The sequence below is a fragment of the Loxodonta africana genome, chromosome 13 (genome assembly GCF_030014295.1).
Source record: "Loxodonta africana isolate mLoxAfr1 chromosome 13, mLoxAfr1.hap2, whole genome shotgun sequence".
Lineage (NCBI taxonomy): Eukaryota > Metazoa > Chordata > Mammalia > Proboscidea > Elephantidae > Loxodonta > Loxodonta africana.
In genome coordinates, this window is record NC_087354.1 from 34,551,679 (window position 1) to 34,565,636 (window position 13,958).

General features: G+C 43.2%; 1 protein-coding gene across 1 annotated transcript in view; it reads left to right on the forward strand.

The window, feature by feature from the left end:
• Window positions 1-7,526: 7,526 nt before the first annotated feature.
• Window positions 7,527-13,958, forward strand: part of TMC3 (transmembrane channel like 3) — a 42,867-nt gene continuing 36,435 nt past the window's right edge. The window contains exons 1-3 of the mRNA XM_064267142.1: window positions 7,527-8,576; window positions 10,084-10,230; window positions 13,758-13,833. Coding sequence (XP_064123212.1) covers window positions 8,488-8,576; window positions 10,084-10,230; window positions 13,758-13,833 — 312 coding nt within the window. The 5' untranslated portion in view covers window positions 7,527-8,487. The remainder of the gene's footprint in view (window positions 8,577-10,083; window positions 10,231-13,757; window positions 13,834-13,958) is intronic.

Here is a 13,958-nt window from a genome sequence, read left to right on the forward strand (position 1 = left end):
AATACCCACTATCCCATATGCCCTTCCTGAAAAAGTACAACCATCCTGGCAGAGCAGTACAACCATCTCCTAATCTGAGAGGTAAAAGCCAGAGGCAACAGTAGCCCTGGGAGCTGTATCAATCAAGGTTAAATCAAAGAGGCAGAACAATATATAGGACTTATAATAAGGATTAGAATCTAAACAATTGTGGAAGCTGGGTGGGAAGACTCTGCAAAGGTATGGCAAAGTATCTTTTACGAATTGAATTGTGTCCTCCAAAAAGTTATGTTGAAGTCCCAAATCCTGGTACCTGTGAAAGTGACTTTATTTGGAAATAGGATCTTTGCAGATGCTATCAGTTAAGTTATCATGAAGTAATATTGGAGCAGAGTTGATCCTAATTCAATGTGAGTGGTATCTTTATAAAAAGAAGAGAAGAGACACAGAAGGAAGAAGGCCAAGCGAAGATGGAGGCAGTAACTGGAGAGATGCATCAAACCAAGGACATCAACAGTTGTCAGGAAACAACTGAAAGAAGCTGGGAAGAAGCAAGACAGGTTCTTTCCCTAGAGCCTTCAGAGAGAGCATGGCCCTGCCAACACCTTGATTTGGAACTTCTTGCCCCCAAAACTCTGAGACAACAAATTTCTGTTGTTTTAAGCCACCCAATTTGTGGTATTTTGTTATGGCAGCCCTAGGAAGCTAATACAGTATCTTAAAAAGTATATTTAGTCTGAAATTGCTCAAGGTCAGCTGACCTGGGAGTTGGAAGGGAGAACTGATGTGAAATGGAGGAAAGCAAAGACAGAATAGATTCCCTAGAATGACTGAAACCCATAGGACAAGCTAGAATGCACCTCTCTTTCTCACCACCACCAACCCCAGAGATGCAGGTGACCCACAAGGGAAGTTGATGCCTTTCACCTCAGTGCTGCACACATACCTGGCCAAGGGCTCACAGAAGTTGAAGGAAGAGATCCAGAGGGAGGCGAAGGCCTCTGGGTATGGCCTCAGGCCAACAGGGCAGGCTAGCACATCAGAGATAACATATGTGAGATGCCACAGTGCCTGGTGCCTTTCACCAGCCTTTAGAACTTACAAAATGGCAGCTCCTTCTCTTCCATCTCCCAAATTAAGTCTCTTTTGTGGCCAACATCAACCCAGCACTACCCAGGGAAAGGAGTACTGGGAACCACATTTCCACCTTAGCTACATTGACACAGTATGAATCCACCTCAAAAGACTTGAAGACCCTGTATTTGTGTAACCCCTTTTCCCCATAGAGATCCATAACATTGAAATATATCTGCTTCAGGAAATTGAAGGCAAAGTGTCACTAAACCAAACCCATTGCCGTTGAGTCGATTCTGACTTGCAGCAAACACAGGACAGAGTAGAACTGCCCCATAGGGTTTCTCCAAGGAGTGGCTGGTAGATTTGAACTGCCAACCTTTTGATTAGCAGCTGAGCTCTTAACAACTGCACCACCCATGTTCCAAAGTGTCGCTACAAAATACTAAAAGCTTGCTGTTGGTTGAGCTTCTTGCTGATCCTACAAGGTCCAACCCAATCAGGGAGGTATACTCAACAGAGAAACACTCAACCCACCCCTTCAAGTTGTAACTGGACTCCACCAACCCCCTCAAACTTCAAAGACTTCAGGTGGTATCAACAGAAAGGAAGCCAGACAGCCACACCCACAATATGAAAGCTTCTGGAATGAAAGTCAGGTAGGAAATAAAAGATGATGAGAAATGTTAGCAAAAGAAAGAAAAAAGCAGTAAGAAATTTTTCTTTCTTCTGCTGTTGTTCCAGCTTCCCCTCCCTCAGGCTGTTGAACCTCTAAACAAATAATATGTAATTACAAGGAATGAAAAATCCAAGATCTTCACACCATTCTTGCATACAATGAGATTTAAGGTGACAGTAGAATTCACACCTGAACATTTTTTTCTGGGCATATATCAGGCCAAAACAGAACTCTCCTCATCCAAAAATCAACCAACATGGGATCTGGACCTATGAAAATGTGCTCTAAGCCAAAAGAAGAAGATAGAATACTAAAAAGAAAATATGGGTTTTTTTTTTTTAGAAGTCTGGTTTCAGGAAATTAAAGGAAATGTTAAGGAAGAAACTGCTTTGCACTTTAAGGAAAAAAATCGAAAAGTCTTCATAAAATGAAAATATATCACAAAGACAAGATGAAAAGGGATGCCAATAAAAATTGAAGGAAAAAATTAAGACAATTTTTCTAAAAGAGATTTAAAAAATCACACTTAGACCAAAGCAAAAAAACAGAAAACAAAGATAAACTTTCATGATTTGGTTGTAGATCACCATATTATAGAGACGTTTGTCCTGAACTCTGCTCTGCTCTGCTCCCTCAGCTGGTCCCCGGATGCTGTTCGGGCTTCTAGCTACTGACTGAGACGTAGCCTTTCTTCAAGGACTTGGAGGAAACGGTGAGAGATGGCCACTCCTTCTCAGAGAAAAAAAGTGGCTGTGCTTTTTAACATCCCTCAAAGATGAGCAAAAATACAAATTTAATCTAAAAATCATTACAGTAAAACCTGAGCCAACTACTAAATGGTTGTCAAAAGAGAAATTCAACTGCTTTCCTTTTCCCCAGTTGTTGAGAAAGTTCAAAGTTTTCTTTTCCTAGGACGGTTTTTGTATTTAAATATAAAAAACCAAATCAGTTTCTGTCAAGTTGGTTCTGACTCGTGGAGACCCCATGTGTGCAGGCTAGAACTGCTCCATAGGGTTTTTGATGGCTGTGATCTTTCGGAAATAGGTCGCCAGGCTTTCCTTCTGAGATGCCTCTGGGTGGGTGCAAAATACCAACCTTTAGGTTAGTAGATGAGTGCTTAACCCTTTGTACCACCCAGGGATTCCTTTTTATATATAAACCCCTGGCTGTCTTGTTGATTCCAACTCATAGGGACCCTGTAGGGCAGAGGAGAACTGCCTCACAGACCTCTAAGGCTGTGATTTTTAGACAAACTGACTGCCACATCTTTCTCTAGTGGAGCAGCTAGTGGGTTTGAACTGCCGACCCGTCAGTTAGCAGCCGAGGTTTTAACCACTGTGCCATCAGAGCTCTTTTTTTTTTTTTTTTTTTAAGATACAGTCATATGAAAAAGAATTTAGTCTTTGGCAAAGCTCAACAGCGGGGCAGTGCAGGGCAGGGCAGATCTATAATTTATATCCCTGTTGGAATTTATCTGATTATCAGTGTCTCCTTCTAAAGGATTCTGGTGCAGTGGTCACAGTCTGTCTTCACTTATTGTTGGGGGTAATTGTAGCAGACGACAACTCCACCCCACCAGCCCTGTTTATGAAGGCCTCACTATTCTCTAAATGAGTAACAGAGTATCATATGACCCCAAAAGGCAATCTCAGAGCATCTGGTCAATCTTAAATTTATTTGCTGATGATGATTTCATGAGGACTTCTTAAAAAAAAAAAAAAAAAAAGATTTGTTCTCATGTCTCAACAAAATCAGTTGCTATCCAGAGGATTGAAAACAACCTATCCTTGAACATCTTCCCTGAATAACAGTTTCCAGACCCAAAACATTTTTTCTGAACTTGAAACAAAGGCATTTGGAGGCCCTAAAACAATCTAATGGGCATGTAAATATGTCTCAGGAATGGGAAGTTCCTCTGTAAAATTCAGAGTTGAAAACTTGATAACTAAGAAAAGAGGAACTCAGCATTGCTGACAGGACACACTTTCAGATGTGCTTGGGGAGATATTCTTGGTAATGTCTCAGAATAGAATCCACTTAGCAGAAGAATAAAAATTCTTAACTGATGACATAGGAAATGAATGGTTTTTTCCTGTAAGCTAAGCCATCTGAAGATTTTTGTTAAAACCGCCTGGGATTTATAACAAAATTTTATTCACTCTCTCTTTGAACTGAAAAGCATTCACATGCTCTACAAACAGGGCTTCTCTTGCTACTTCCTCCCCTTTCCGCGAAAGCAGTTGGTCTCAATAACAAATTTAGCCCATTTTGATATTGTTTGGATCCTTTCTGATGTTTCCTTCCTTCTTCCTTCCTTCCTTCCTTCCTCCCTCCCTCCCTCCCTCCCTCCCTTCCTCCCTTCCTTCCTTCCTTCCTTCCTCCCTCCCTCCCTCCCTCCCTTCCTCCCTCCCTCCCTTCCTTCTTTCTGTTTTTTTCTTCCTTCCTTCCTTTTTACCTCCCACCCTCCTTTCTTTTTTTTTCTTTTTTAGTGTTGTAATTATGTAGGCATTTGAGGAATTTTTAGTCAATGTATCTATAGGCAGATTTTGGCTTAAATTACAACAATCCAGCTCATCTAAATCCTTTTATCAAACTGTCGGAGAAAGTCAAATGGATGCCAAGTAATTAAGGCCCTTGCATTCAGAAAGCAAGGTCCCGAGCACTTCCTCTTTCTGCCTGGCCCCTCAGAGCACAGAGGAGCAGAAGGCCAGGGAAGAAATGGAGAAGCAGGCTGGGGAGTACGCAGCAGTCATCATGGCTTCACCTCTCATTCATCACCAAAATGAATGCCGTGGACTCAGAGGGAGAGTTTACAACATCAAAGCAAGGACACCATAAGGAAGCCATGGACAAACGTGACCACATTAAAATCTCATTTTACCAACAATAACAAATAGGGCTGCATTAAATCAATATAAATATGAAGGTGAGCAATGTACATTTGACAACATATTGAATTTTTTTAAAAAGAGCATTCCCATTGATAAACACAAATTTAATTGAGTGTTACTAGATAGGGCATCAGGCTAAAAGGCCACAGGTAACTTGGCAGACAAGTGACCTGATCTCAGGGGCCCCAGATCCATCTCCCATTAAAAAGAAAAAAAAAAACCCACTGACATCGAGTCGATACTGACTCATGGTTACCCTATCGGACACAGTAGAACTGCCCCACAGGGTTTCCAAGGAGTGCCTGGTGGATTTGAACTGCTGATCTTTTGGTTAGCAGCTGTAGCTCTTAACCACTTCACCACCAGTGTTTCCTCGTCTGTCATAGGTGGTGTCAAGAGATACTGCCTTCTGGTTCTGCCTTGGATTTCAAATGAAGCAAAGTGGGAGTACTCAGAGAGGTTTCTAGGTGAAAGAAGTTTGTTTTTTATTTATTTTGTCTTCAGTACTGGGGGACAAGAAGGAGTCCTTCCCCTAAAATTAGCTGATTATTTCAGTAAGCCTGAAAAAGAAATTATTTTGACAACAAAGTTGCTGCTATTCAGGAATTGTAGGTAAGCTTCCTCTTACCTCCTTTTATGGCATCTCGTGATAATATCTTTTACCCTGAAAAACCATTCCAAGGGTCAGCTCTGGCACACAGATTTCTGCTTTGTTCCTATACCCTGAGCCCGAGTTCTAAATGCCTGCCTGATCACCCCGAAACCTGGACCCCTAGGCCAGGACTCTGGCTTGTCAGTGTGTGATAGCCAGTAAGTTCTATCTAATTATTTGCTGATGAATTAATAGAGGAATGAATGAATGAATGAAGTCCCTCTCCTGATATCCATACTATGAATGGCTGATGGATTTCCTTTCTGCCTCATTGTCTAGTGCCCAGCTCATTCATTTATTCACCCATTTGTTGAGCTCCTAGTGTGTACCAGGCAGAGCATGCATGGTGAAATGAGTTTCTTTATGTGGCCTTTTGCCTTGGTTCTTTGGAAAAACAGCTTGAGAGATTTTTCTCCTGAGCCCTGAGGAGTTGCCTTTACCCTACTTTTCTATTCCAGAAGGTTTGTTACTTTTTTCCAGGTTGACTGACATTTCCTAGGCAAGCTGTAAACAACTCCATGATTCAATACATTTTGTCTGGCCCTGGGCTGCAGTCTGCCCTGTGATTGATACGCATCTTTCAGGGATCGGTCAATACTTATGCAAATGAAGTGACTATACCCTACTATGCAAATGAAGTGACTGTGGTCTACAGAGAGGGGATTGGTCAGTTCATGGCCCTGGTGGGAGGGCCATGCCTTCAAATTGACCAGGAGTTTGCTTATATATGCAGCCAACCCACAGATGTTGGCGGATGGAGAGAAGAAAGAAGGAAAGAAGCAGAAAGGAGAAGAGGCAGAGAGAGAGAGAGAAGAGAGAAGAAGCAGAGAAAGAGAAAAGACAAGGAACGTCCTAAAAGGGCTATAACACAGGTCATAGGGCTATAACACAGAAAACAGTGAGCTGCCTGTGGAGCGGGGGAGCCTGCAGCAGTCAGTGGTGACAGCAGAAACCTGCCGCTAGGAATGCGGCTAAAGGGGCTTAACAAAACTGCTACATTGGCTATGAGCTGGGTCAGTTAGCAGTGGAGAGGCTGACGGCAGGGAAACGGAAGGCAGAGAGGCCAGTCCTGGGGGAGCCGAGGGGAGGCCTGTGCAGCTGGGAAGGGGTGTGCATGGCGCCAGAGAGAAAGGCCTACTTGCTTGCATGGCCAAGGGGAGCTGGGGGGGCTGTCCTGTGTTGAAAAAGAGAGGGGTGTGCTTTCTGCTTTGGAGGAGGCTTCCAGACTGTGCCTACGTGCTTCCTGATTCTGACCCTGAGTTGTGGCCTATTGATCCTGATCCCGAATTGTATTACCCTGTTACTTCCTTAACAAACCACTTAACTCTAAGTGTGGCCTGAACTGGGGGATGAGATCTTTGGCAGAAAATCATAGTGAACGGTAATTGTGAATAGTTAGCAATGGAAATGGAGTATCCATCTGCCTGGGGACAGGGAGGGAGGCTTGGAGGGGGAAGCTGTTGGCCTTTGCCCAAGGACTAAGATGGGCTGTTGTTGTTGTTGTTCGGTGCTATTGAGTTGATTGAGACTCACAGCAACCCTATATAAGACACAGAACTACCCTATAGGGTTTCCCAGGCTGCTGTAATCTTTATGGGAGCAGATTGCCAGGTCTTTCTCCCACGGAGCCACTAGTAGGTTCCAAATGCTGACCTTTTGCTTAGCAGCTGAGCTCTTAACCATTGAGCCACCAGGGCTCCTTAAGATGGGCTAGACATCCCATTTTACATCATGCAATTCATTTTCAGAATACCTGGATGGGAGTCTTATCTCAAATTCTCATTTTCTTACTGTGAAACTCTAAGAAGCCTCTTCATTTCTCTGAGCCTCAGTCTCATAGGGCCTCTAGAATGATTAGTGTGATCACAGTTAATATAAAACACTTTAAAATGTTAATTATAATTATTATTAATATCCTCTTGAAGTATTGAGGGGTAACATGTCATAAGTTCTGCAACCTACTTTCAAATAGCGCAGAGAAAAAGTATATCGTTAGATGAAGATAAAACAAATGTTAGCAATTGATGGATCTGGTTAGGAGTATTCTGCCAACATTTCTTTTTTCAAAACAGAACAAAAGTTGAGAAAACATTATAAATATAGAAGCAGGTAGTCCCCAACTTACGACATATTCAAGTTACGATAAACTGCGCTCACGACCACCCTTTTTTTGGTTTTTCTTTTTTGTACATTTTATTGCTAATAATACATACTACATACAATGTTGCAGCATGTAATTTGCTGATGTCATCATATCTAGAAGTCTATATGTAATGTTTCCAGCCCCCAAAGACAAATAAATATCAGATTTATAAAGATACTGATAATAAAAGGCAATAATAATGAAACCTTAAAAAAAAATGAGGTATTTGACTTACATCAGAATGAACTTACAACAGACTCGTAAGCTGGGGGATACTTGTTAATAAACAAAATGTTGTGACTGTGCCTCACCCTAGTCTCTGCTTGTGAACATGGGCAAGGTTCTTGTCCTCTGCAAGCCTCTTTCTTCAGAGGTAAAAATGGGGAGAAAAATTAGCTCTGCCTTACCTGCTCCCTAATTCTGTGAGTCCACCAGCCATGGTAATAGATGTTAAAAAAATCTCCAGAGAACCAGTTGTCGTGGAGTCAGTTCTGACTCATGATGATCTCACGTGTATCAGAGTAGAATTGTACCCATAGGGTTTTCAACAGCTGGTTTTTCAGAAGTAGATTACCAGTCGTTTCTTCCAAGGCATCTCTGGGTGTACTCAAACCTCCAACCTTTCAGTGAGCAGCCTGAGCACATTAACCTTTTTCACCACCCAGGGATCTTAATAGATGTAAATAAAACAAAACAAAGCCCGTTGCTGTCGAGTCAATTCTGACTCAGCGACCCTATCATCGAGCCCTGTCTGGATGCAAGGGATTATTGATGTGATTATTTGGGTAGCACCAAGTAATCCCTAGATCCCACCCTTTGGCTGTCCGGACTCCAGCCAATCTCCACTGCCGCAGCCACCTTACCGTTACATATGCATGACTGGCCTCCCGGCTTCATCCCTGCTCAGAGCACCAGCTGCAGGAGCAGGGGCACAGTCCTGCTCCTGAGAACTGGACAACAGAGCAGCTCTGCAGCTCCGGTCCAGACACCTCTGCTGGAAAAGAACTCCACCTGCTGACTTTCAGCCCCTGGCCTGCTGCTAGTGACCACAGGCAGCAGGTTGGCTCTCATGAAATCCTCAAAGGCATCCCAGCGCTATAGAAGCATCCGGAGAAATGCCAGCCAGCGCTACCTCTACCAGGAGTCCCTGTTGCTCAGGTGAGCTGGTTCCATCCATCAGCTGGGCAGTGTAGGTGGGTGGGTCACCTGAGCCTTGCTGGGACCTGACCACAGGCCAGAGAAAAGCCTTCATCCTTCTCAGTTCTCCTCCAAATTGAACTCAGAAATTCATTTCTCCAGGTTCTTGTTCATCCGGGGTGGCAAACTCAGCAAAGGGCAGAGAGGGATATGGTTCTACCTGCTGCTTCTTGATAAGGTGGGGCAGGGATCAGAACCAAAAGCCGGCACTCCAACCTTGCTTCCTTGCTGGCCAAATAGCGTGCGTCCTTTCCTTGTTTTCTCTCCAGCCACTCAATCAGCAGTGTCTAGAGACAGCAGATAATACATGTGTCAGAATAAATAAGAGTGTCTGTTGGAAAAGGCTTCAGACTAATTAGAAGTGTGTAAGTGCTATAAGACTGCTAAATATTTGTATAGGTATATTAAAACCTTTTTAATTTGGAGAAAATTCTCCTTCGATGAAGTCAGAACAATCTGAATTAGAGAATATCAAGGGAAATAATTTCTCTTACTTTTAAGGTATATCGCTGACCATAGCAGAGTACTCTCACCTCCTCCTGAAGAGTTGCATTCAGACTAGCAGATTAATTGTAATTGGGAATAAACATTGCTTCCTGTTGGCCAATAGTTCTCTTAGACAGCAAATATTTCCCTGAAATATTTTGTCTACGTAAAATTTGCTTGGCTAATTTTTTCTTCATAGGTGGTGTCGGTAAAAACTGCTGCCTGATTCTGCCCCGGGTGTCTCAAGTTTCAAATGAAGCCAAGTGGGAGGGGTCTCTGGGTGAAAGAAGTATGGTTTTTATTTATTTTATCTTCATCACTGGGGGACAAGGAGGAGTTCTGCCTCTAAAATTAGCTGATCATTTCAAGGAGCCTGAAAAAGCAATTGTTTTGCCATTCAAGATGCAGCTATTCGGGAGTCATATATAAACACCTTTTCATCTCCTTTTGTGACATCTGCTGCTATCAGACACTATTGTCTTCCATCCTGAGAAACCATTCTCTTCCACTAACCCACTGAAGCAACAGCCAGTTGCTGTCAAGTCTATTTTGGCTCATGGTGGCTCCATCTCTGTCAGAGTAGAGCTGTGCTCCATGGCGTTTTCAATGGCTGATTTTTTAAAAGTAGATGATGGTCAGGCCTTTATTCTGAGGCACCTCTGAGTAGACTCGAACCTCCAAAATTTTGGTTTGCAGCTGAGTGTCTTAACCATTTGCACCCCCCAAGGACTGAAGCAATAGAGTCCAATAGATGCGTTTCAGTGGGCTGCCAATACTGCCAAGTTCTCTCTCTACCTCTCTAGATCTCTGAACTTCCCCCCTGCACACACATACACACACAAATGCACACACACACACTTCATACACACACTTAGTATCCTGAGGCAGTGAGTTGCTGGACTTACCTGGGGCAGGAATATCTTTGCTGGAAGCGGAGTACTCTACTAACCAGATTTCCCCCTCAATGCCCTGATCCATACAGCAACTTGGATGACAGCTTTAATGCCGACGAACCAGGGGACAGCAATGATCCGGAACAAATCTTCCAGAATATACAGTTCCAGAAAGACCTCATGGCAAACATCCGATGCAGACCCTGGCCCATGGGACAGAAGCTGAGAGCCTTGCGGTAAGGGCCTTGAGAGCAATTATTGATTATTGCATGTAAGCTTTCCACTAAGCCACTCCTGTGAGAGGGGTGAGTCCATCACTGTTGACCTAACTTAGAGAAGTCACAGAGATGTCTGAGGGGCCCAGCTGGTTGCCCATACTGGATCTCAAAAGTCGCCAGTCACTCTGTGTGTGTGTGTGCAAGTGTGTGCATCTTTGTCTGTGTTAGGTATATGTTTTGTTGCAGATTGTTTGGTCATCTATCTCAGTTATAAATAAAAAACAAAAAACCAAACCCATTGCTGTCGAGTCGAGTCCGACTCATAGCAACCCTGTAGGACACAGTAGAACTGCCCAATACAGTTTCCAAGGAGAGCCTGGTGGATTCGAACAGCTGACCTTTTGGTTAGCAGCCGTAGCTCTTAACCACTATGCTACCAGGCTTTCCCAGTTATAAATACTAGATTTTAACATCATCCCAGGAATGAACAAGATAACCAAACTCGCAACGGACTGGTGTGTTAACCAGAATGAATAGAGACACTCATTTTAGCTGCTCGGCTATTACCTCCCTGGGGCGGAGCGGGGCGGGGGGGCGGGGTGGGGAATCTCTGTGAGAAGACTGATTATTATAATACTGAGAATCATATTGAAGAGGCTGTCTAGATAACAGTTAAGTGCTAAAGATTTGAAGGCAGACGGCCTGAATTCAAATACTACCGATACCGCTCACTAGCCACTGGATAATTTTCTTAATTTCTCTAAATACCTGTTCCCTTCTCTTTAAAGTAGAAGTGATGGTGAGAAATAGCACCCCACTCTTGTAACAGTGTTTCCAAAAATGTATCTTGTTAAGCTGTCAGAACTGAGTTACATTAGAATTAGCAAATTAATTGTTACTGAAAACCCCTGATTGCCCTCAGAGTTACTGAATCATAAACTATGGCAGAGGGCTCCAGAACTGTGTGTTTTTAACAAGCACCAGGTTCTTTCATGTACTCAGGTTTGTCTGTGGACAGGGTGAGACCCACTCTTGCATGTTGCTCTCTGGTGCCCTTTTCTAGATACTAAGCAGATATCCCTTTCTCTCCAGGTCTACCATCTATTAGCCCTGCACTTCTTTCCCATCAAATCATGCCTTCGTTAGATTTCCAATCCCATATCTGTTTTCCACTCTGACCAGGCAGACAGCATGGCCCTCGGGAGACAGGCAGATAGCTAAGCTCATCCATATTTTCACTCTCAAAAGTTTCCAATTAATTCTTCATCTGCCTTCTGTTCCTGTTATCAGTGCTCATCATTTCTACTTCTTTGAGTAAGGAAGGCACTACCTCCATGTTTCAGATGAGAAGGCTGATACTCAGAGATGTTAAGTGACTTATTCAAGGACACACAGCTTTTGAGTGCTAGAATTGAGCCTTAAACCTTGGATTTCTGACTCCATGCCCAGTGTTCTAGTTTATTGAAACATAGGAACTCTATCAAAGTAATCATTAGAGCAATTAAAATGAAAAAAAAAAGTAAAGAAAGAAAAGGAAAAACAAACAAACGAATTTTCTATCAGAATTTCTTAAGATCATATAGAAACAATGATGATTGTTTTCCAAACAGTAGCAAGCTAAGCCTTCTTAACCTTGAGGAAGGAGCATAGCAAATGATGACTTTTCCGTCAGGGCACTTCTGAACAAAAGAACAAACAGGGCCTTGTGCCATATTGTTCGGCTATGTCACTCAGCCAGAGCACCAAGATGGCCTGCAAGGCCATGAGTCAGGCCAATGGTCAAGCTCTCAGAGTGCAGCTCTCACTCTGAGCCTCCATTTTTCATGCCCTTGTCACACACATCTCCTTTCCATCACCTTGAGAAGCTACTGGAGCATCGCTTGACTAATTGGACCCACTGAGGCTCATCCTAATGGAAGGTTCAGAAAGCATTGAAGTCTAGCTATTTGGGGATCCAGGGAGCATTGCTGGACACAGATAAAAGCAGGGAGCTGTAGTCTGGAGCAAAAGTCAACCGCTAGGATACAGCAGGTGTGGTTTCTCCTTTAGGGAAGGACATGGTCAGTGCTGGCAGAATCACTATCAGTCTAAGACTGGTCCACCCCTCCACACTACCTCAGCATCCCACTCACACCTTTACCATGATACTTACCACAGCTAATTGCCACTCTCTCGGTCGCTGTTTCTTTATGTCTCTTTCGTCCCTACTAAGCGGTGAGCTCTTCCAGGGCAGGATCTCTTGTCTTATACATCCGTGTATTGCAATGTGCATGGTCCAAAATTAGTATGCAGAAAATGTTTGCAAGAAAAAAATATAAATAAATATAAATGAAATAGATTGTTACTTGGCTTTAATCAGCTTCTATCTTTTAGAGCTTGTAGCATGCATCTCTATGGAAGATGTCCCCCAATGTGGTGCCCGTAGCATGGGATAGGACATCAACCCTCCCCCTTGCTTACATTTTTGGTTCTGACCAGAATGAAGCCAGTGCATTGGCTGGGCTATGGGGATAAGGCTATTGCAATGAGGCCAGAAAGGCCCAAGAGCCAGCTCTCTGGTTAGGTCATGTTTTGATGAGACGACTCTTTGTAGAAAAGGGAGCCTGCTTGTTCTTTGGGTTTCCCAAGGAAGAACTTAAAACCAATGAGTATTGCTAGGATGCTTCTCAGGACACACATACAAGAACATCCTAATGAGGAAACCTGTCAGACTAACAAACTGATTCCAAAGAACTAAGTTCATCGACAGTGAGCATAATCAAGCAGAGATTGGCTGACCATTAGATAAATAGTACCCCAGCATTGGAGTCGTGTAGAATCACTACCTAGTGTGACATGAGGTGGCATTCATCTCTTAGAGTCTTCAAGCTAATCTGTCCATGGGACTGTCATTCATTTTCTAATCCTGCTGTTCATTTAGGTGTGCACTTAACCATCCATTTCAGTGAACTCGGGCCATTTTCAAGGATTAGTCATTTAATAGGCAGGGACATCAGGTCAACTCGGCAAAGTGGTCAGTTAGTGTGTTAGTCATTTATTTGGGCTGAATCAGGTTGTTCATGGCTTTGTAGACACAACCCCTTTGTTCGCATTAGCCAGACCCCACCTTCGTCCGGAAGCACCTTTTCTGACTTTCTCTTTCAAATACTTGGCTGCAGGAGGAAGGCGCTGACATAGATGGTGAAAGGTGGGACACCGGTACCTGCTTCCAGGATGTCCAAAACAAATGATTCCTAGCCAACGGGATGGGATGGGCTTAAAGAAATTCAGTTTTAACTAATTTTGGTATGAATTTGTCATTTGGTATTGATTTGTCTGCTTAAATGTTAAAGAAAATATCTTAAAGGAGCTTTCTGATTCCCAAAAGTCAGAAAATAAAACAGTTGTGTAACTCCACCCCTCTTCCCCCACAGCATCTCATCCCACCTTGTTTAACTATCTGTTCTCATTGTGTTTTCACAAATATTTTGCAAAGATTGGAAGTGTGACAAAATTGTGTTCGCAATCTTTTTCTTTTTCTTTCTTTTTTTTTCTTCTTCTTGCAGACGAGCAAAGGAGATTGTGCTGAAGTTTGAAGGGAGATTGACCAGAACCCGAGGCTACCAAGCAGCAGGTGCAGAGGTAAGGCGCATGCCTGGGGCACTCCCACCCCGACCTGTGGTCTCCAGAGTAAGAAATTGCACTTGTCCTTGCACTTGCCATTGTACTTGGCTGTGAATATGAGTCATTAACAGCTATAGAGTGGC